Source organism: Megalops cyprinoides, chromosome 7, assembly GCF_013368585.1.
Source record: "Megalops cyprinoides isolate fMegCyp1 chromosome 7, fMegCyp1.pri, whole genome shotgun sequence".
NCBI lineage: Eukaryota > Metazoa > Chordata > Actinopteri > Elopiformes > Megalopidae > Megalops > Megalops cyprinoides.
Window position 1 is genome coordinate 1368527 of NC_050589.1, and position 23232 is coordinate 1391758.

The 23232-nt window shown below is 47.4% G+C and overlaps 1 protein-coding gene across 13 annotated transcripts in view; it reads left to right on the forward strand.

Moving 5' to 3' along the window:
* The window catches only part of LOC118780864 (plasma membrane calcium-transporting ATPase 2-like), a 60625-nt gene extending 40498 nt beyond the window's left edge, over positions 1-20127 (forward strand). For 8 of the 13 annotated variants that reach the window (XM_036533589.1, XM_036533591.1, XM_036533590.1 and 5 more), the window contains 14 exons: positions 603-767; positions 1049-1263; positions 1852-2094; positions 5544-5785; positions 5960-6194; positions 9287-9466; positions 10523-10610; positions 10732-10838; positions 12125-12316; positions 12483-12696; positions 13281-13492; positions 13573-13680; positions 13788-13970; positions 18400-18711. In XM_036533589.1, coding sequence (XP_036389482.1) covers positions 603-767; positions 1049-1263; positions 1852-2094; positions 5544-5785; positions 5960-6194; positions 9287-9466; positions 10523-10610; positions 10732-10838; positions 12125-12316; positions 12483-12696; positions 13281-13492; positions 13573-13680; positions 13788-13970; positions 18400-18711 — 2696 coding nt within the window. Of the gene's footprint in view, positions 1-602; positions 768-1048; positions 1264-1851; positions 2095-5543; positions 5786-5959; positions 6195-9286; positions 9467-10522; positions 10611-10731; positions 10839-12124; positions 12317-12482; positions 12697-13280; positions 13493-13572; positions 13681-13787; positions 13971-14687; positions 14848-15875; positions 15926-18399 lie in introns of all 13 variants that reach the window. The other 5 variants (XM_036533596.1, XM_036533598.1, XM_036533599.1 and 2 more) reach the window with 3 other exon arrangements.
* Positions 20128-23232: the final 3105 nt, after the last annotated feature.

Genomic DNA, 23232 nt, shown 5'->3' on the forward strand with positions numbered 1-23232 from the left:
GTGTCAGAGTCTCAGTGCCAGAGTGTCAGTGTCAGAGTCTCAGTGCAGACTGGATCAGTGTAGACTGGATCAGTGCCAGAGTCTCAGTGTCAGAGTCTCAGTGCCAGAGTCTCAGTGTCAGAGTCTCAGTGCAGGCTGGATCATTGTGTTCATGTGGACCGGGTCAGGGTGAAAAACAAGCTAAATGATGGTTGTGGATCTGTATAAAGCGGAACAGACAGTAGTAGTGTGGTGCAGCTTTAAGGAGCAGCAGTACAGTATGTCAGTCACTCTGAATCCTGACAATGCAATATACTGCAGGATAGATCAGCAGAATCGTATGAATTCAAACGGGAGCAGGTATCGGCTGCAGCAGTAGGAAGCTGGGATACTGTACAAAGCACTGGATGTTGTGATGAAGTGCTGTGCAGTGTTCAGATTAAAAGATGGCAAATCTGATGAAGGGATGAATGTTTTGTGAAGATGTGAGTGTTGTGTTGAAGGACTGATTTTTCATCAAGGGCTGGATGATTTTCTGAAAGGGTGAATGTTGTGATAGAGTAGATAAATGTTTTGATGAAAGGGTGAACGCTTTGGTGAGTGGCTGAATATGATGATTTCAGTGAAGAAGCACGAGGGAGCTGCAGCCATGGAGATGGAGCCGCTGAAGAGCGCTGAAGGAGGAGACTCCGACGACAAGGAGAAGAGAAAGGCCAACGTGTCCAAGAAGGAGAAATCTGTCCTGCAAGGCAAACTCACAAAGCTAGCAGTTCAGATAGGAAAAGCAGGTACTGTGTGATATTGGCTACGTCTGTAGCAGGTCACAGGACCAGATGTGTCAGGGATTGAGGATATCTGAAGCATAACCTCTACATTATGTGTTTTAGTGTTGCATTTTTCAGCATTTTCACAGTATTCCTCTCTCTTTCTCTCTCTGTATACATGTCTTGTGCTCTGTATGTGTGTGTGCGTGCGTGCGTGCGTGCGTGCGTGCGTGCGCGCGCGCGTGTGTGTGTGTGTGTGTGTGTGTGTGTGTGTGCGTGCGTGCGTGCGTGCGTGCGTACTGCAGGTCTGGTGATGTCAGCGATCACGGTCATAATCCTGGTGCTGTATTTTGCCATTGAGAACTTTGTGCTGGAGAGCAGGCCCTGGCTGCCAGAGTGCACCCCCGTCTATATTCAGTACTTCGTCAAGTTCTTCATCATCGGCGTCACCGTGCTGGTGGTGGCTGTCCCCGAGGGCCTTCCCCTGGCTGTCACCATCTCCCTGGCTTACTCTGTCAAGGTGAGGCTACCATTCTCCTAACACTACACACCTCACAAACTGCAAACTCTGAACACTGCACACCTCACACACTCCAAACACCTCACACACTGCACACTCCAAACACTGCACACCTCACACCCTGCACACTCCAAACACCGCACACCTCACACACTGTACACTCAAACACTGCACACCTCACACACTGCACACTCCAAACACCACACACCTCACACACTGTACACTCCAAACACTACACAGTCCAAACACCTCACACACTGCACACCTCACACGCTGTACACTCCAAACACCACACACCTCACACACTACACACTCCAAACACCACACACCTCACACACTGCACACTCCAAACACCACGCACCTCACACACTGCACACTCCAAACAATACACACTCCCAATGCTGCACACACTTGTGCTTACTAAATCTGCTAATGTTATCATGAGGTTAAACATGTAGAAAATGGCCAAGTGAAACTGAATGCCATTACATGTTAAAGCTTCATGTAAAAATGAGCCTTTTCTAAAAGGATGTGTAATGTTAGAGTAATTCATCTTTGTGACACAATTGCCTTCCTCGAAATGAACAGAAAATGATGAAGGATAATAACCTGGTGAGGCACCTGGACGCATGTGAGACCATGGGAAACGCCACGGCCATCTGCTCCGACAAGACCGGCACCCTCACCACCAACCGCATGACCGTGGTGCAGGCCTACCTGGCTGACGTCCACTACAAAGAGGTCCCCAAACCGGAGTCCCTGCCCACCAAAACGCTGGACATCCTGGTCAACGCCATTGCCATCAACTGTGCCTACACCACCAAGATCCTGGTGAGACACTGCAGTGCCGAGGAGAGAGCCGTCTGTCAGACCGGGACCTGCCCGTGCCGGGGTCATCTGGCTGGACAGGTGTACCGAGACCCTGTGTGTCTCATCGGGGAGCATTATAGTCTGAGTCTTTCAGATTTATTTTGTAGGATTTCTTCCAAAGCAACCAAAAACAGTTTCAGCATTATCAAATGAAGATAAAGGTTGGATCTTGGCTGTTTATAGCTCTCTGATCATGCCTGACATTGGTCATCCATCATACATCACAAATACCTTAAATACATACCTACAAACAGCTGCAACACAGACGTACATATATAGATCTGCACTGTAGAAAAACACACGGTCCTTGGTACATGCACTACCTACAGTATCTTTTTATCAATTTTTAGGCTTTGGGATCCAAAGCTGGTAGAAGTGCAGAAAAAAAAAACAGACAAACCCAGAACTGAGAGAACAAAAAGGTGGCCATGAAAAAAGAGCAACACTTTAAGATAATATTCGTAAGCAATATAGAGAAGATCAACATGGTATTGATGAGAGAACCTGACAGCAGATATTAATGGGATGTTGATTGGAGCCTGTGTACCACGTCACTTGAGCTGCAGTTGTGCAAAGATCGCTTTAATGCTGTCTGTCAATGGAAGAAGCTCTGATTAAATGCCTGAAGGCACGAACATAAAACATAAAAATAAGCCAACTAATTTTAAGCCCAGTCCCCTGTCGGCTTGTAAATTAAGCAGTGCGTTAATTAAAGCTTTCTCTTTTAGAAGCACATTAATAGATCGATATGTGTGTGTTCCAGATGAGACAGTGCTGCAAAGCTCAGGGTAAAGTAGGACAGCCACAGGTCTGAGGAGTTAATTAAAACGTGCTGAAAACGTTCACGTCCTGGGACCTGCTCCATATGCATCCGTACAGCAGAGGAGAGAGCAGGCGAAACGGCCACGCACTTAATTACCAGCTTTTACCATCTGCCCGATGCTTTACAGAAACGGACATTTTCATAAGAGACAGAGAGTCATAGCAATGCAGATCAGTGCATCTGGCATATCTGAAAGCTGCTTGCGATACAGTTTTTTGAAGGTAGATTTAAGAAGCACTAAAGTGTAATTGATTATATTGTGTGTTTTACTGCCAGCTGATGCTTTTCATATTTTTTAAATGCTTCAGGTTACAGCAATATTAATGTAGAATTTGATTGTATTGTGCAATGACTGACTAGGAAAAGGAAATACCAGGGAGACAATGACTAACTGACAGAAATACAGAAATGTCACAGGTAATCTGGGAGTGTGTTTGGGAGTGCGTAGTGATATATACATGATCTGTGGGATTCGTATGCCAATGAGACTGAAACAGTGGCACTGGCTGATGGAAGCTGATCTGCGATCTGTGAGATGAGTGGGTGAATGACACTGGAACAATGGCACTGGGTGAAGACAGCTGATCTGAAATCTGTGAGCTGAGTAGGTCAGTAAGACTGAAACAACGACATTACTTATCGGAAGCTGATCTGAGATCTGTGAGCTGAATGGGTCAGTGAGACTGAAATATTGGCATTAGGTATTGGAAGGTGTTTGATGCTTTACTGTGGTCAGTGTTTGAAAGCTTGTCCCTCTCCCCCTGCTCTAAGCCCCCTGCCTGACCGTAGGAGATCCGTCTGCTTCCTGACAACGCTCTTCCCTGAGTGACACAAAGGGTGTGTGAGTGTTTTGGGGTAAAAATAGGGTTCCCCCTGGCTGTGCCCCCGTGATAGGGCCGGCAGTGCGCTGGTCACCTGAGGCAGATCTATAGCCCTGCTCTTTGAAAGCAGCTCTGCCTTTGTGATTCAGAGTCTGTGGGCAGCGGAGGACAGTCAATACCACGCCAGTGACCGCTGAACTGAGTCGGGAGCTCAGAAGTGACCTTTCTGACCACACGGCATGGGGGGGGGGGGGGGGGGGGGGGGGGGGGGACACCGGCAGGAGCCAGCAGGAGCCAGCAGGAGCCAGCAGGAGCGGAAGGGCAGGTTCTGCTGGGATGAAACGATGCCGAACAGGAAGTGCTCCTCCCAGTCTGTCCCTCACACACACACACACACACACACACACACACACACACACACACTCGCACGCGCACGCGCACACTCACTCACTCACTCACTCACTCACTCACGCACGCACGCACGCACGCACGCACGCACGCACGCACGCACGCACGCACGCACGCACGCACGCACGCACGCACGCACACTCACTCACTCACTCACTCACTCACTCACTCACTCACTCACTCACTCACTCACTCACTCACTCACTCACTCACTCACACACACACTCACTGCTACTCCCCCTGCTGGTCTCCCTCGCTGTGTTTCGGCTGTTTGGACCTGGATCCCATCACTGCTTGGCCTTTCCTTCCTCTCACGGTTGAACAGAAGCGTGACTGATTTTGTTTTCTCCAAATACAAACTCTGATTGGTTTTTACTCTCATTCTGATGATCATTGAACTCCCCAGACTGTGTCTATGTAGAGAAAAAAATCACCAGTTCCATTTAATTGAGTCAAACTTAATGACAGACATTGATTGATAGCAGACCTCACTGTATGAATTTACAGTGTCACTGTTTCACAGTGCTGTATTTCCTCTGTATAACGATCTGTTCCACATCAGTTTTACATAGACAGGACTATGCTTTTTTATTTACTTTATTCTTATAAAATCTATTTAAACCTGAAGGTCAGCAGAGAGCTTGCATCTCACTGGCAGTCAGACCCTTATTATCCGTGCATTACTGTTCAGACAAGAATGGCTGCAGGTGGCAGAGTCATGAGCTGCTCCGATGGGGCTCAGTGCAATCTGCAGATATGCGCTGTAAGATCAATACTGCTGTCTGCGGGGCTGCCTGCTTCCGGACCCGGAGCATTATCAGTGCAGCGAGAGGGGCTGCTGTTTGGAGGTGCACGTGGGGTTATTATTTTAATCAGGTATGAAAAAGGTCAGATTATGTCAATTATAACTGTTTGGTGCTGTATGAAACACGGCTCTTATTCATAAACTAGCCAGGTGCTTTGGCCAGGGTGTAAAAATAGAGGTGCTTTTGTAAAATAAAATAAAAATAGCCCCTCTTCCTCATCTCATTTGTTTTTCCCGGTTAGCTGGCTGAGTGTGGCTGGGGGATTGGGAATATGCGTGCGAACACGACATCTTCAAAAGCACATGTTCTCACCCTCCCTCCACCGATGCAGAGGGAGCCGAGCTCCAAAGATCCTCGTCCGCTAATTACCACTGATGGATTCTGAATCATGTTTTTATGCCTCACAGGTTCAGAAGCAAACTCTGTTCTCTTGTGATGTCTTCGGCAGCAGAAAAGCTGCTGTCCAGCTGCTGGGTGAGTTTGGGGGGCAGCCATGGACACTCTAAACCCCCCTGTGTGCTGTATCTGCTTTGTGTCCCCCCCCCCCCCCAGCCCCCCGATAAGGAAGGCGGCCTCCCCAAGCAGGTGGGCAATAAGACTGAGTGCGGTTTGCTGGGGTTTGTCCTGGACCTGGGCCGCGACTACCAGCCAGTCCGCAACCAGATCCCCGAGGAGAAGCTGTACAAGGTGTACACCTTCAACTCCGTGCGCAAGTCCATGAGCACCGTCATCCGGCTGGCCGACGGCAGCTTCCGCACGTACTGCAAGGGAGCGTCAGAGATCATTCTGAAGAAGTGAGTCTACCTGCCTGGCCCACACCTGCACACCTGCTGAGGATGAACGTTATTATACTTCATAAATGCTTGCTAGCGAAAACCCACAGGGCAATCCGCATGACCGTAAGGCCGCGCTGTGACCGTGAGGCCGCGCTGTGACCGTAACGCTGCGCTGTCACCGTCATCCTGCAGGTGTTCTCGTATCCTGGATAAGTCAGGTGAGCCACGGGCGTTCCGGCCCCGGGACCGGGATGACATGGTGAAGAAGGTGATCGAGCCAATGGCATGTGACGGGCTTAGGACCATCTGCGTGGCGTACCGCGATTTCCCTGCCGACCCCGAGCCCGACTGGGACAACGAGAACGACATCCTCTCCAACCTCACTGCCATCTGCGTCGTCGGCATCGAGGATCCAGTCAGGCCAGAGGTAAAGGCCGTGACCACATCCTGACCGTGACCATGTCACCACCATGTCCTTACTGTGTCCTGACCGTGACCGTGTCCTGCTCAGGTGACGTCAAGGAGATGCACTTCTGGAAGCTTCTGCCTCCTGGTGTACTGTGGTAATTGTAGTGTGAAAAATAGTCATGCATGTCAGAGGATTGTATTAGCTTCACCTTTGGTTGTCATGGTGAGATGAGCTTAATTCACAGTTGGTGACAACACTGTTGAAGGGCAGAAAGTAACAGTGGGTTAATGTTATCAGTTTAAGGAGGAGTCTCAGTAAGACGTGTTTCCATAAACACACAATACGTCGAGTGCAGTCTTTGATTCCCATCTTTGTGCGTCTGTATTTTTGTCTCCCTTCTCTGAGCCTGTCTCTCTCTCTCTCTCTCTGTCTGTCTTCCTCTCTCTGTCAGCTCAGTTCATTTTAATTCAGTAAGCTTCATTGGCATGACAAACACACATTTGCTTTGCCAAAACAAAACACTCTCTCTCCCTCGCTCTCTGTCACACATACACACACACACAAAAGGGAAAGAAAGAAGGAAGAAAGATGAACAAATAAATAATGGCTACATATACAATGGACATATAATGACTAAATTAGTTGTGAATTAATTAGTAATAACTGGTGGTTACTCACTGTCCCACAGACTGTCAGGCAGTGGCATACTGCAGTACTGATGCGGTTCCCTCCAGGATTCACACGTTTCACAATCACCCTTCAGTTTATTTGCAATTAATGAATTTAAATGATTAGTAATTTAGGAGAGTTTTTTTTTTTAAATATAAATGTCTTATTTTGAGTATTTTTCACAATATAGGAGGAAGTGCATCTGCGTTTGTACCTCTCCTGTCTCACAGTGACCACATATCCACTCCTCTTTCAGTAACCAGGACTTTCCCTGTTTACCTGTTTTAATTTACTAGGGTATGGTCACGGAGCCTGTACTGGTCAGGATTTGTCGGTCTACTTTGTATCTCTGTTATGTCTGTTTCAGCTGTAAAGAGAGCCCCTGCTAGTCTCTCTCTCTCTGCCTGTCTTTCTCTTTCTCTTTCCTCTCCCTCTGTCTTTTTCTCTCTCCCCATACAGAAATGAAATGTATTGTAATGTACTCTGAAATATGCTGTTTACCCCCAGAACATACATTTTAAAATATGTAAAAAGAGAGCTATTATTGCAGTATACCAAAATGGCAATAATTTACATGTTTTCAATATTTTGATGGAGCTAAAAACCATCTTCTCTAAAATATATTCTCGGTATATTATTTTTCGCATGGCTCTGTGCCCTGCCCTCTCTGTTTCTCTCTCTGCCCCCTCCTCCTCCTCCTCACTCTCTGAGTGACTCATACTGACGGATTTATTGATTCTCTACCAGCTAAACAGAGGAACACAAAGACAGTATTCCTGTAGCAGAGGCCTGTGTTCAGTTCTGTGAGTAGCAGAGGCCTGTGTTCAGTTCTGTGAGCTGGAGAGGTCTGTGTTCAGTTCTGTGAGTAGCAGAAGCCTGTGTTCAGTTCTGTGAGTAGCAGAGGTCTGTGTTCAGTTCTGTGAGTAGCAGAGGTCTGTGTTCAGTTCTGTGAGTAGCAGTGGCCTGTGTTCAGTTCTGTGAGCTGCAGAGGTCTGTGTTCAGTTCTGTGAGTAGCAGTGGCCTGTGTTCAGGTCTGTGAGTAGCAGAGGTCTGTGTTCAGTTCTGTGAGCTGCAGAGGCCTGTGTTCAGTTCTGTGAGTAGCAGAGGTCTGTGTTCAGTTCTGTGAGTAGCAGAGGTCTGTGTTCAGTTCTGTGAGCTGCAGAGGCCTGTGTTCAGTTCTGTGAGTAGCAGTGGCCTGTGTTCAGTTCTGTGAGCTGCGGAGGTCTGTGTTCAGTTCTGTGAGCTGCGGAGGTCTGTGTTCAGTTCTGTGAGCTGCAGAGGCCTGTGTTCAGTTCTGTGAGTAGCAGAGGTCTGTGTTCAGCTCTGCTCTCAGTGCTGTTTTCCTGAACGCCACGTGTTTCTTCAGATGTCTGTTCAGCTGGTGTCCCTTCAGGGTTGTGAACCATCCATAACTTCTGGTTATGGGTGCTCCCTGTCCGCTACGCCAGACCGCTGCCTGAAGATGATGATATTTCCATTCAGCTCCCTGCCTTTGCAGTAATGATTCCATGCTATTTCCCTAAGTTAACAATGGCATTTCCATCATTCTACAATGAAACAGATAATATGCTAACTTGTCCTACCTGCTCTTGAAGGTAGTCATTAAAACAGGAAATAGCAGGCAGGCGGAGAGGCCCTCTTTCATGTGCGAGAGCCCAGCCTGGGACGGGTCATTAGCGTGTCTCTCCCTGTGAAGCAGCGCGCTCCTCGCTGTAATGAGGACTGTGAGCGTGTAGCGAAGCACGCTCACCATGTTCTGTCCTGCAGGAAACGCAAATGAGAGTCTCCCCCGAGAGCAGGAGTCTCGCTGCTCCCTGCGGTGGAGCGGCTTTACTCTCAGAGCTACACGCTACAGTGCGTGGGCTGGCGGTGGAGTCCCCACTCGAGGAATCCGGTTACTGCGTAATGCAGTGTGTTAAGGAGCTGAGCTCACTCTACTGTAACAGTGTAAAGTAGTAAGTTAAGGAGCTGAGCTTATTCTCTTCTGTAACAGTGTAAAGCAGTGTGTTAAGGAGCTGAGTGTGTAAACAGAAGGTTGCTGGTTTGAATCCAAGGCATACCCAGCTCTTGGGGAGACACTCAGCTTTGTAGATGGATGCTGTGGAGACTGAGTGCTTGGGGAGTCGAGCCAAACGGACTCTGTCTGTTCGGGGGGTGCAGGGGAAACCCCTGTATACTGCACTGCACAGATAACAGACTTACACACAAAGGGGATTGTCTCCCTACACAGAGCAGGTATAATACACAGCAACACTGCAGTCAATATGCAATACGTGGGATGTGAGAGTGCAGGTGTTGCCTGGGAGACCTGTGGCCTGACAGCAGGCAGTGAGGGGGGGTAGGTAGCGATATTGGAATATTGGCAATGGCAAATGGCCAGGCTCTCCTGCACCTGGTGAGCCTGAATGAACCCACAGCGGCGTGCCCACCTGTGCCCGCAGGTGCCTGAGGCAATCAGGAAGTGCCAGCGCGCGGGCATCACCGTGCGCATGGTTACCGGAGACAACATTAACACCGCCCGTGCCATCGCCATCAAGTGCGGCATCATACACCCGGGAGAGGACTTCCTGTGCATCGACGGGAAAGAGTTCAACCGGCGGATCCGCAACCAGAAGGGAGAGGTCAGCGGCAACATCATCATCGTCATCATCATCATTATTGTTATTTTGTTATTATTATTGTTATAATTATTATTATTGTTGTTGCTGATAGTAGGAGTAGTATGACACACATTAAAAGCAGTGTAAAACATCTACATGCGAAGGTTTATTGTGATATGTATTTTGTTCAGAATGCTGAACCTTGAAAAGCATCGTAACTGTGCATTTTAAAGGCAGCTTAGTAGATTACGGCTACAAGCAAGTCAATTTATTCAAACAAAGCGAGCAGTGAATCACACATAATCAAGCCAAAAGAGATCAGATCTGAAACATGGGAAGAGATATCATAATATCTGAAAGTAATACTATAACATAAAATTTGAGTAATCTGACAATAGATTAAAGCAGATGTTTTCAGAAGTGTCAACTGAGTAGTGTTTGAAAATAATTTAAATGAACACAAATCATCTAATTTTGTGAAATTTGCAATATTTAGTTAGCGTAGTGTCTTTTTCAAACCCGGTAACGGCTCTTTGTGTAGTGCAGACTGTTACTGCGATGTCTGTTCAGTGCAAAGTTACTGTGACACACTGCACACTGCGTTCCTGTGACACACTGCACACTGTGTTCCTGTGACACACTGCACACTGCGTTACTGTGACACACTGCACACTGCGTTCCTGTGACACACTGCACACTGCGTTCCTGTGACACACTGCACACTGCTGCACACTGCGTTCCTGTGACACACTGCACACTGCTGCACACTGCGTTCCTGTGACACTGCTGCACACTGCGTTCCTGTGACACTGCTGCACACTGCGTTCCTGTGACACACTGCACACTGCGTTACTGTGACACGCTGCACACTGCGTTACTGTGACACACTGCACACTGCGTTCCTGTGACACGCTGCACACTGCGTTACTCTGACACACTGCACACTGCGTTCCTGTGACACGCTGCACACTGCGTTACTGTGACACACTGCACACTGCGTTCCTGTGACACACTGCACACTGCGTTACTCTGACACATATGCTGACTGTGTGTGTGACTCTGGGTCTCCTGCTGTAGGTGGAGCAAGAGCGAATTGACAAGCTGTGGCCCAAACTCCGAGTTCTGGCCAGATCCTCACCGACGGACAAACACACACTAGTCAAAGGTAGGACAGTCATTATTATTATTGTTATTATTGTTATTATTGTTATTATCAGTGGCAGCAGTAACAGTAGCAGCAGTGTTGGTGTTGTTAGTGTTGGACTGACTGCTGTGTGCACTTGCAGGTATCATCGACAGCACGCTGGTGGACCAGAGGCAGGTTGTGGCCGTGACGGGGGATGGAACCAACGATGGACCGGCGCTGAAGAAGGCAGATGTGGGATTCGCTATGGTGAGAGCTCAGCCTCCCCACACACCCCTCCCCCAGGCCATGGCCCCCCGAGAGGCAGAGAGGGAAGGGAATCGGCCTGAATTCTGCGATTCTGTGATGAGATTTTCATTTCATTCCAGCACTGCCTGCAAAGCTGTGGGTTTCGCCTCCTGGCTGTGTTACGTTTGCCTGCTTTTTATCGCTCCTTTGGAACTGGAGCGCCCCCCAGTGGGGATACTGAGTATGCACAATATCTGAATGCCGTACTCTTATGTTTCTCCCTGGCTGTGATTGCTCCCTTCCACTCTGACTAATTTTGACTCTTAATCATTGATCATTTCCGGTTATTTACCCAGCCTAGTCTAGTATCTGACTAGACTTCTGTTTCGGATAGCAAAAAGAAACAAAATATTATTTAGTCTTGAATTGTCAGGGGGCTCGGGCGCAGACAGGAAGGCACGATGAACAAGGCGAGTTTATTGTATCCAAAACGGAATCCAAAAAACGAGGTCAGAACAGGCAAAGTCAAAAACCAGGGAAAACATGGCGAACAACAACCAGAAAACGGATACAAAAATTGAGGTCGAGAGGAACACGCTGGGTCGCGAAAACGGGCAGGCAAAACAGAACAAAGAACGGCTGGTAGCGAAACAGGAGGACTGAGACGAACTAGCAAAGAGCGCGCAACAAACAGGGAATATATAGGGGGAGTCAGATGAGGGGATGAGATGCAGGTGTGCAGGCAGGCAGGTGATCAGGCACAGGTGGGCGGAGACAGGGCGGAGAACAGGGCAGGGCTGGAACACAGGGGAAAACAGTAAACATGAGCACATGGACAGCGAAAACAACAAAGCCGGCTAAGAAGCCGCCGTGCTGACATGAATGTACCTCCTCAGTACTCTCCATCAGATTTCTGTGTCCTGGTTTTACTGCTCCTCAGCCTGGCAGGAAATGAGTGCCAGTTTTCAGTTCTTGAACTTCAAAGGCCCATAATGCCTTGCAGCCCCTCCCTCTTAAATTCAGTGTGTGTGTGTGTGTGTGTGTTCACACAGATGTTACTGAATGCTGTAATTCAGGCAGTTCAAATCCCCTGACAACAGAGTGTTTGAAAATTTGATAGACTGATCATTATAATCAGCTCCAGTGAGATCTGTTTCATCTCTACTGAGACTTGATCTCAGTGAGGCCCGATTCAGATCCAGTGAGGCCTGATTCAGCTGCGGAGTGACCCGTATGAGCTCCAGAGAAACCTGATTGTTCTCCTGGGTGAATTGTCTCAGGTCCTGTATTGCCCGCTTCCCTTGCAGGGCATCGCTGGCACTGATGTGGCGAAGGAGGCCTCAGACATCATCCTGACGGACGATAATTTCTCCAGCATCGTGAAGGCGGTGATGTGGGGGAGGAATGTGTATGACAGCATCTCCAAGTTCCTGCAGTTCCAGCTCACTGTCAACGTGGTGGCTGTCATTGTGGCCTTCACTGGGGCCTGTATCACACAGGTGTGTATGTATGTGTGTGTGTGTGTGTGTGTATGTGTATGTGTGTGTGTGTGTGTGTGTGTGTGTGTGTGTGTGTGTGTGTGTGTATGTGTGTATGTGTGTATGTGTGTGTGTGTGTGTGTGTGATGTGTGTGTGTGTAACAGTGCGGTGTGTGTCTCTCTGCAGGACTCCCCCCTGAAGGCGGTGCAGATGCTGTGGGTGAATCTGATCATGGACACCTTCGCCTCTCTGGCTCTGGCCACCGAGCCTCCCACCGAGTCCCTGCTGCTGCGCAAACCCTACGGCCGCAACAACCCCCTCATCTCCCTCACCATGATGAAGAACATCCTGGGTCACGGCCTCTACCAGCTCTCCATCATCTTCACCCTGCTCTTTGTGGGTGAGTGCAGCAGAGCCCCGCCCTAAACGCAGCTCACACCTGAGCTTTCACGAGAAGGCTTTGGGAGTGTTGGGATGTGATCATTTGAATCACCAGATCCACAGCTCTGGGCAAGTGCTTCCATGACTCTAGAGTTTATTTGAGAAGCAGATGATCACAAGCAGAAGCTTCTGAGAATACTGTGGGAGATACTGTTGAGGATATATATGAACAAAGCATAATCAAGCAACACTATTATCACGCTTATCTTTCTGTTAACCAGGACAAAGGACTCATGTCGTGAACCTTTTTCCATCTGGACAGAAGAAACAAGCCACTTCACTCTAATCCTGTTCCTTTATAGATACGTGATTTGACTTGGGATTGCTGTTATTATGCAATGAAATTAAACCAAGGAAAAGAATTAAGGGATCCTTCTGTACTCTGAAATCATTCAAGAGGCAAATTAGGACTTTGACCTGAGCAGAGAGGGTGATTAGCAGACCCGGGATTGCTGGTGCTGTCTGTAGACCACTGCTCAGAACCTTCTCCGTGGGGACTGTCAGAGTGTGATGCAGTGATGCGTTTCTCTCCCGCACGCTCAGGTGAGCAGATCTTCGACATGGACAACGGGAGGAACGCACCGCTGCACTCTCCCCCGTCCGAGCACTACACCGTCATCTTCAACACCTTCGTCATGATGCAGCTCTTCAACGAGATCAACGCCCGCAAGATCCACGGCGAGCGCAACGTGTTTGACGGAATCTTCCGGAACCCCATCTTCTGCTCCATCGTGCTGGGCACCTTCGCCATCCAGGTGAGAACAGCCTCACTGCACTGCTCCGGGGCTCTGATTGGCTGAAACGGAAGCGTGTGACCTCTGCGCTCTGCTCTCAGGTCGTCATCGTGCAGTTTGGGGGGAAACCCTTCAGCTGCTCACCCCTGGACCTGGAGAAGTGGATGTGGTGCGTGTTTCTGGGGCTCGGAGAGCTGGTTTGGGGTCAGGTAAATGCAAGCTTTTTAACCCTTCCTGCCTGATATGTCACAGCAGAGTCACTGCAGCGTGTGTATGAGGAACCGTCCTGCTATCATGTCTCCTCCCCCTGGGTCAGGTGATCGCCACGATACCCAATAGCAGGTTAAACTTCCTGAAGGGGGCGGGGCAGCTGACCTATAAGGAGGAGGTCCCGGAGGAGGAGCTGAACGACGAGGAGGAGGAGATTGATCACGGCGAGAGAGAGCTCCGGCGGGGCCAGATCCTCTGGTTCCGAGGGCTAAGCAGGATTCAGACCCAGGTGAGAGAGCTCTGCATGCACACCACACCGACCCTGGATCAGTGTGAGACAGCATAGAATATCCACAGATAAGGCTCTACAAACACACAGGACTGATCCTGATTCAGAGTACTATGTCCTCCTACGCTGAGCCACACACTGTGTGGATTCCCCACCGAGCAGCTGCCCACCAGACCTCCACATATTTCCCAGAGGCTCCTGCAGTGCCAGATCCAGGAAGTGGCATTGATTACTGTGGAATGCTGTAATGATATCTCTGCGCTAAGGTGAAATGTGCACAGGCTTTTACTCTGAACTCATCATGTTGTTGATCTGACTCTGCTTTCTTCCTCTGTGTACATGGAGGAAAACCTGCTCTCCTACAAGAGCTCTATGTGTGTGTGTGTGTGTGTGAATGAATATATGTGTGTGTGTGTTTCTGCATGTGTGTGTGAGTATGTAGGTATGTAATGAGTGTGTGTGCATGTATGAGTGTGTATGTATATGTATGAATGCATGTGTGTGTGTGTGTTCAGGCTCTGGGTGAGGCGTGTGTGTGTGTGTGTGTGTGTGTGTGTGTGTGTGTTCAGGCTCTGGGTGAGGCGTGTGTGTGTGTGTGTGTGTGTGTGTGTGTGTGTGCATGTGTGTGTTCAGGCTCTGGGTGATGTGTGTGTGTGTGTGTGTGTGCGTGTGTTTGTAGACCCTGGGTGAGGCTGTCACTCTCTCTCCCCGTTGCAGATGGAGGTGGTGAACACGTTCAAGAGCGGGACTCCTTTGCAGGGGCCGCTGAGACGGCAGTCCTCCTCCGCCAGCCAGGGCCACGATGTTCCCCATGTCTGTAGCCCCTCTCACGTGTCCCTGTCCAATGCTCTCTCTCCCCCCACCAGCCCCGGCGCCCGTGAGTGACATCATCAGAGTGCGACTCAGGGGTGCCACCTGCCCTCAGGCTCCCGAGATCACCCCTTCTCTCACACGTGCCCCTGTGATTACGGTACTGCTGATGCAGGGTTCACTCACGCTACACAGGTGGCTCATGGGAAAATTCAGGCTTAAATTCAACAGCGAATCAGTGGCTTCACCAGCCACATTTTCAGCAATAACTCAGTGACGTTACTTTCCGAAAGCAGTTAGTTACGTATCTCTACATTTTGTGAATGGAGTGCCTCAGATGGGCTCTGATACTGTACTAACAGCCCCACTCAGAGGTGGGCGTGTGTGGGACTTAGCCAGTAACACAGCAGCCATGTGGCTCAGATCAAGGACTCTAATTATCTCCTCTTGACACTGTTTATTAAAGGCCAAAACTGGAAAAATAAAAAGATTCTGACCTGCTGAGGCATAATGTTTAGACACACCCCCTGCCTAGAAGTAAATGAAGAATTCATTACCTCTTATTCTGTCTAAACAAGGGGTGATTGCACAGCAAGCCACAACAGAGAAATAAACTCCAATTGGTTATATTCATCCTTGCAGTCACATTGCATTGGAAGCTTGGAACCGTTTAAAGGTTTGTAACCCATGCAGATAGACTTTAGTATGTAAATTAACATATCTTAATTTAATCTAACATTCCCGGCTGAAATCAATCTACGGCAATGAGGAAGTACAGAGCCATTCAGTGGGATCACAGAAGCTCTCTCAGAGGGAGGCTGAGTCACTGTGTTACCGAACACGTGGGTCTGCTGCTGTAGCACAGAGCAGCTCTCACAGGTAACTCACAGGTGCCGTTAATACATCGCGATTCCTGCAGGTGAGGTTGTTTGTTCGCTTTATTCAGGCACAGCGTGGCACTCCTGGGCACACACTCTCTGCTTGTGGTCTTATGTTGTCCTCTGGAGAGCTTCCTGTCAGTTGTGTGTTCAGCTGTTTCCTATTGGCTGAGAGCAGCGGGTCGGGCTCAGTGCTGAATGTGTTTGTTTCCTCCAGGGTGCTAATGGTTCCGGGGCAAAGGTCGTCCCTGCAGGACACAGTCTCAGGTTGTGAGTCCCTCCTCTCTCTCAAATGAACATGAACTAATCTCTCTGCAACAAGCTCACCGGCCTGGGTAAACATTCAAGTATAAGCCAGCACTGTCTGTTTGTAACTCACTTTAGTGACTGATAGAGGCTAAGCTTGGGCCTGCTTTGTCTGTGGGTGTAGAGATGGTCTGTCTGGCACCTTAAGGCACATCCTCTTTTTCAGGGGAAAAAGGTTGTTTATCCTAGTGCTTCTGTGGAGACAAGCTGAGCTTTATTAGTCTCTACTGTAGTCCTGTCTGAGCCAAACTTTATTTATCTCTCCACTGTAGTCCTGTCTGACCTGAGCTTTATTGGTCTCTCCATGGTTGCCCTGTGAGCTGAGCTTTATTAATCTCTCTGTTGTAGTCCTGTCTGAGCTGAGCTTTATTGGTCTCTCCATGGTTGTCCTGTCTGAGCTGAGCTTTATTGGTCTCTCCATTGTAGTCATGTCTGAGCTGAGCTTTATTGGTCCCTGTTCAGTAGTAGTCTTGTGTGAGCTGAGCTATATTAGGCTCCCCGCTGTAGTCCTGTGTGAGTTAGGCTGCTCCATCTGTCCTCTCCGCCTCGTCACCTGTGAGTTACGTTGTGTGTAGCGCTGTCTGTGCCTCCGTAGGGGTGTAGTCAGATCCAACTGTGTGGTTAATCCTGACCTTCATTATCATGTGTTATTCAAACTGATCTAACTTTATTGAGACTGAAGGTGTCACAGGGTAGCAGTGCCTGATAAATGAACCAGTTTAGTCCTGTGGTATCCTGTGAAGGTCAAGTCACATTTGTTTCATGTGACTGTTTCCATAGCCCATGAAATTTAAAATCCTGAATGCTAAACCCCGAGAGTCAGTTTTTCTTCATCAAATGAAAGTCATAACCAATAAGTGTAATAAAGCAACACAGGAACTGACTGAATATGCAAAACAGTCATGCAGTCGTGTGTCGGTAGTAATTTATGTATTCTTTTACACAAAGACTCCACTCCTTTAAAGTGAAATCTTTTAACTATTTAACCTGTAGTGAGCTCAATTTTCCAACATATAATGTTTCTACAAAGGAAACCATTCTTAAACTGTAATAAAATACTACATCATATACTACAACATATAACATAAATACAAGGAGCTCCATTCAGACCGTGGTGTCTGTGCTTAGCCTTAGAAATATTCTGGTGCTTCTCGTAACCTCTTCCATTGTTCATATCTGAAATACTCAAACGCCCTCTCTGGCTCTGTGGTACAGATGTGCAGTATCGTCCTGTACCCATTCACTTTGATCTTACCCAGTGTGAACACATATGTTCAGCTGGTTAGCGCTGGTGTTCTGTGTGAGTGATGTCAGGAGCCGGTTAGCGCTGGTGATGTCAGGAGCCGATTAGCACTGGTGCTCTGTGTGAGGGATGTTAGGAGCCGGTTAGCGCTGGTCATGTTAGGAGCCGGTTAGCGCTGGTGCTCTGTGTGAGGGATGTTAGGAGCCGGTTAGCGCTGGTCATGTTAGGAGCCGGTTAGCGCTGGTGCTCTGTGTGAGGGATGTTAGGAGCCGGTTAGCGCTGGTCATGTTAGGAGCCGGTTAGCGCTGGTGCTCTGTGTGAGGGATGTTAGGAGCCGGTTAGCGCTGGTCATGTTAGGAGCCGGTTAGCGCTGGTGCTCTGTGTGAGGGATGTCAGGAGCCGGTTAGCGCTGGTCATGTTAGGAGCTGGTTAGCGCTGGTGCTCTGTGTGAGGGATGTTAGGAGCTGGTTAGCGCTGGTGCTCTGTGTGAGGGATGTTAGGAGCCGGTTAGCGCTGGTGCTCTGTGTGAGGGCGCTATACTTGAGTGTTTACTGTCCTCTCCATGTGTTCCAGCTGTCTGTGTGCCGTCAGTCCTCCTGCTCCCACATGGTGTTGTCTTGAGCTGCTTGTGTGGTGTGTGGCGTCTGCTTTGCCTCTGAGCTTGTGGCCTGCTCCCGTTGTCGTGACACTGTGGAAACACACTCCATCTGTTCCGTCACCCCAGCCCCCGTGCCCTCTCTGTGTCTCTCTCTCTCTGTCTGTGTTCGGAGTCTCTGTGTTTTTTTCTCCTCCGAAACTGTGAGAGGTTGAGACGAACCCTCGGCCTCCTGCTGCCTCTCCTCCCCTCTGACCTCCTCTGCCTGCATGACTTCCACCTGTGCATTCTTATTAACATGGCTTGTCTCTAGGTAAACACCACACTGGAGCCTGGTGTTAGACCTATACTGTATACCCTGGTCTCCATCATACAGTACCTGCTGCTGCTTCGTACCCCAGTTTTTCTTTGAAGCTTTCATTTAATTCATGGTTTCTTACAGTTCCACACAGACCTGTATCACATGTAAAAGGGATGACTGTTGTTGGCCCCTAAACCTCGAGCCTGATGATTTTGGGTGTCACCCCGGGCTCGCGGCTGCTCGGCGCACCTCCGTCTGGCGGAGGCCCTGTCTAACGCTGCTCTCGTCCTCCGCAGATCCGCGTTGTGAATGCATTCCGCAGCTCTCTCTATGACTCCCTGGAGAAGCCAGAGTCCAGGACATCCATTCACAGCTTCATGACTCATCCGGAGTTCAGGATAGAGGACTCGCAGCCCCACCTCCCCCTCATAGACCACGCCCACACGCTGGAGGGGTCAGGACTGAAGCGCATCTCCAGCCAGCCCTCCTCACCCAGCAAGAACAACAACACGGCCGACAGCGGCATCAACCTGACCATCGACACCAGTAAGTCTGCCGCTTCCTCCAGCCCCAGCAGCCCCCTGCACAGTGTGGAGACCTCACTGTAGCTCCCCGACGCAGCGCAGATACCTCACAGCTGCGCTTTCACTCAGCGCCGAGACCCCGCTGTTGCGCTTTTACACAGAGGGGAGACCACGCTGTTGCGCTTTTACACAGAGGGGAGACCATGCTGTTGCACTTTTACACAGAGGGAAGACCACGCTGTTGCACTTTTTACACAGAAGGGAGACCACGCTGTTGCGCTTTTACACAGAGGGGAGACTCCGCTCTTGGTCTTTTGTACAGTGCGGAGACCTCACTGTACCTGTCCCGTACAGCAGGGTGGCCTCGCTCCAAACCTTCCTCACAGTATGGAGACTTCTCTGTTGCTCCTCTACACAGTGTTGAGACCTCACTGTTGCTCTTCGAAAGCGAGGTGACCTTGCTGTTGCCATTCTGCAAAAGCGGGGTGACCTTGCTCTGACTGTCCCAGCAAAACATCACACATTCAGTGCTTGAGGCCACAGTGCTCTGAATACAAACGGGAGAAACTCAGAGGTTAGCAAAGCTGGCCAGATGGGTAAAATCAGCTCCCATGTGGCTGTGTGCGGGACACACCTCCTGGAAGGGCTGCTGTCCTGGTAGGGGAGAGGAGGAGGGTGTTCAGATCCATCGCTCCCTCCAATAATATGACTATATTTAATAATCATTCAAAGAGAGATATAAGAATAATTGCTCCTGCATGAATGTATATCAAGTTTTTTGTTTGTTTGTTTTTTATACTTATCTTTAATTTCAGTTAAATTAGATTTAGAATTTATTTTGTTTCAGAGGTAAGTCCTACAGACTGAGATTTCAAGACATGTTTTCTGTTTCGCTGGTCTGTGAGTTTTTGAAGTTATTATGTGGCATGGGCTTTACTGTATCAGTTTATTTAGTTAATTATTCAAATGAAAATGTATTAAGGTTGCAGGGATCAACTCTGCACCTGCAGGAAAGAGGAATTTATCAATAATAGCATTTATTAAAATATTATATTTATAGAGTTAATCTTTGTTGGCATGTGGCCTCGTATCTGTCTCTACTACTCCAGTACTTATCACTTTATCTAATTTATCTCCTAACGAGGGTTTCGGAAGGTGTGTCCTGGTCCTAAACAAAGATTTGGAAAGGTGTGTCCTGGTCCTTAACAAGGGTTTGGGAAGGTATGTCTTTGTCCTTAACCAGGGTTTGGGAAGACATCTCCTAGTACTTAACTGCGGATGGGTCTGTATGTCCTGCTTTTGCTATAGGGTAAGAATTGATACTGCAGTTGTCTTGGAAATGGTTGGAGTGCTTGGAGGACTGTTTCATTACAAAATGTGCACTGAATTTATCCAATTCAAAAACATAATGTAGATATTTTAATAAAGCGAAAAAGCCAAATTCTGATGGGATATACATATAATATGGAATATTACTATTATATGTTTTTTTTGGATCATCTCGGCATACTTCATGTCCAAACTCAAATCTTAAGATGAAGGCTTTTATTTCTATTTAATTCTTAATTTTATTCAAAGCTTGAAAAACCTGAGAGTGCCATTCAGGACAGACTGTGTTGAATGTCCACCATATAAATATGTCTCATTTAAAGGAAATGATTTCAATTTTGTGGAAACATCAAAGGATGGATATGTATATTAGAAACAATTACTAAGTTATATTTTGGCTTATCTGTATAAGAATCAAATGTTTTGTTGAAAACTGTATTCAATATGATATCTTTTATTTTATATTCAAGCTTCTGGGCTGTTGACATTTTGAACAACACACAAAGAGAATATTTCAGACTAAAAAACAACACAAAGTAGAACAACAAAAAAATGGTCTGCAGTGTTATGGAGGAAACCTCTGCTGGTGGATATTTCAGTGTGATCTTATTCCAGGCTGTAAAGCATTCATCATTAAGCAAACTCTCGTCTCAGTATTTACTAATTGGTATTTGAAAATTCTGTGCTCTGTGATTGGCTCATTCATTCCGAGGTAAGACTCTGCGTGTGCCTCAGGATGTTAACAGCCCTGTTCTACTGCTCTTACTGTGTTTATGACTAAAGGGGGTGTTGATGACTTTGCTGTGTGTATGCAGGTGTTATGTGTATATGTGTATATGTGTATGAAAGCAGCTACTTTCCTCGGCGGCGGGTAAATTCAGCTATAATATTTACATAGGCGCATCCACAAGACTTCAGAGAAGGATCCTTTGGAAAACACTGAAACATCACAGGGGTGGAACTTTCACTGAAATGCTATATTTAAATGTTCTTTTATATATCAATTCTATCTGTATGTTTTGAAAACAAACTAGAGCCAACCTTTTGAAGTCATTTTTTCATTAACCAAAAAGAAAATCCAGCTTTAAAATAAATGGCAGGAGCTGATTCATATTTGAATGTGAATTCATATTCACGTGTGATGTGAATAGCACATGAACTTCGTTGGATGTATACAATGATGAAGCTCTCTGATTCAAGATGTCATCCGTTATTTAGTTAGTGACTGCTACATGTTCAGAAGGTTTCACAAAGTGGCCCGCTCTGTGGAGCCTCATTACAGATGAAGCTGGTTAAATCTGCATGATCATATACATGATTTGATCAAAGTCACAAAAATCTTAAAGCGATAATAATCATAATCAATGTCCACAAGGAGGTGCTACATTTATCAAAGTGGGATTTTTAGGTAAAAGCAGGAACTGGAACGCGGAACTGCACTTCCAAAAACAACCACGGGGGGGAGACCTTCCTCCTGTACCGTGCTGTCGGACATGCTGATCAGAATTTCAGTTCTGGCTCTTACAGCAGTCCAGCTCATTAGTGAGGTGATGCATCGGCCACCATGTGAATGCGGCACTTACAGCTTCTCTGTATTGTACTCAGCAGAAAAAAAAAGAATGCAAGTCAGGCACTCTGGTCAGATATGGGTAAATTATAGGTATTAATCTGGATTGTTTTTTTTTTTTTTTACTTTTTTAAATTCAGACAATAATTGTACATAAAGAATTCTGTTCATTTAATACTATGCAAAAATTCATGCTTTCTGGTCTGTTCCCCACCTGCCCCTGAGTGCGTTGCTGGAATATCTGTGGTCTAAAACAGTCAGTAAACAAAGTGATGTGAACTATTTTTTAGGACTGAGACTCCTGCTACTTTGCTGTCTATAGCACACTCAGGCAGGAGCTCATGTGGAAAAAATACCCAAAACGAAAAAAAGTATTAAATAAACTCTCAGAGCAGCATGGATCTGAAAGCGCTCCCCTGAGTGGGGTGACTGATTGATTGATTGACTGGCTGACTCATTTGACTCATTTGATTGGTTGATTGATTGGATTGGATTGGATTGGATTGGATTGGATTGGATTGGATTGATTGGTTGATTGATTGGTTGATTGATTGGTTGATTGGTTGATTGATTGATTGATTGATTGATTGATTAATTCGGGTGATGTCTGCTTATCTGTTTTCCTTTGCTTGAATCCTCATTGCTCAGATGAGAATCATGTGTCTCTGAAAAGAACAAATTGTTACCCATAACCACACTCACAACCTCCAGACTGAACTTTGGCATCAAACGTATTACATCTCCATATAACAGTGCACCTCAACAGTACCACCACTGAATACAACACTACATCTCAGCAATATTAAACCTGAATAGAACACTACACCTCAATAATACCACACCTGTATATGACACTACACCTGTGTACAGCACTACACCTGCATATAACACTACACCTGTGTACAGCACTATACCTGCATATAACACTACACCTGTGTACAGGACTATACCTGCATATAACACTACACCTGTGTACAGGACTATACCTGCATATAACACTACACCTGTGTACAGGACTATACCTGCATATAACACTACACCTGTGTACAGTACTACATCTGCATATAACACTACACCTGTGTACAGGACTATAACTGCATATAACACTACATCTGATACAGCACTATACCTGCATATAACACTACACCTGTGTACAGCACTACACCTGCATATAACACTACATCTGATACAGCACTATACCTGCATATAACACTACACCTGTGTACAGGACTACGCCTGCATTTCAGCTGCAGGTGTGACTATGTGCCCCTGCTGCAGTGCTCAGATGCAAAGTGCATGCACCGATCAGTTCTTTTTGTTCTGTTAATGACTTGTTCATAACAGGGAAGTAAAAATCCATTTCGGTCTGTCCCTGCCTTGATTTGGGGCGTCTGGCTCTGTCAGATGTGCTCCTGCTCGTATGCTGGTGTTTCAGAGCTGATTTCACAGCTAATGAATTCTGATGATTAGAAAAGAGAATCCTCCAGATTCTCCTGTGGGAGCAGCTCAGAGAGAGAGCCAGCTGCTGGTAGCAGAATTCAAATGATCACTGACTCACCCATTTCAGTCATTTACATTTAATCATAAAAATAGCTGCAAGCAGCCATCTCCAATTAATTTTTTTTTTCATTTTCAAAGCTGTGGGGTAGCCTGCTGCCAAGATCCACAGAATCCGAGCAAACTGTCCACAGCTTGTGGCATTCGAAGCA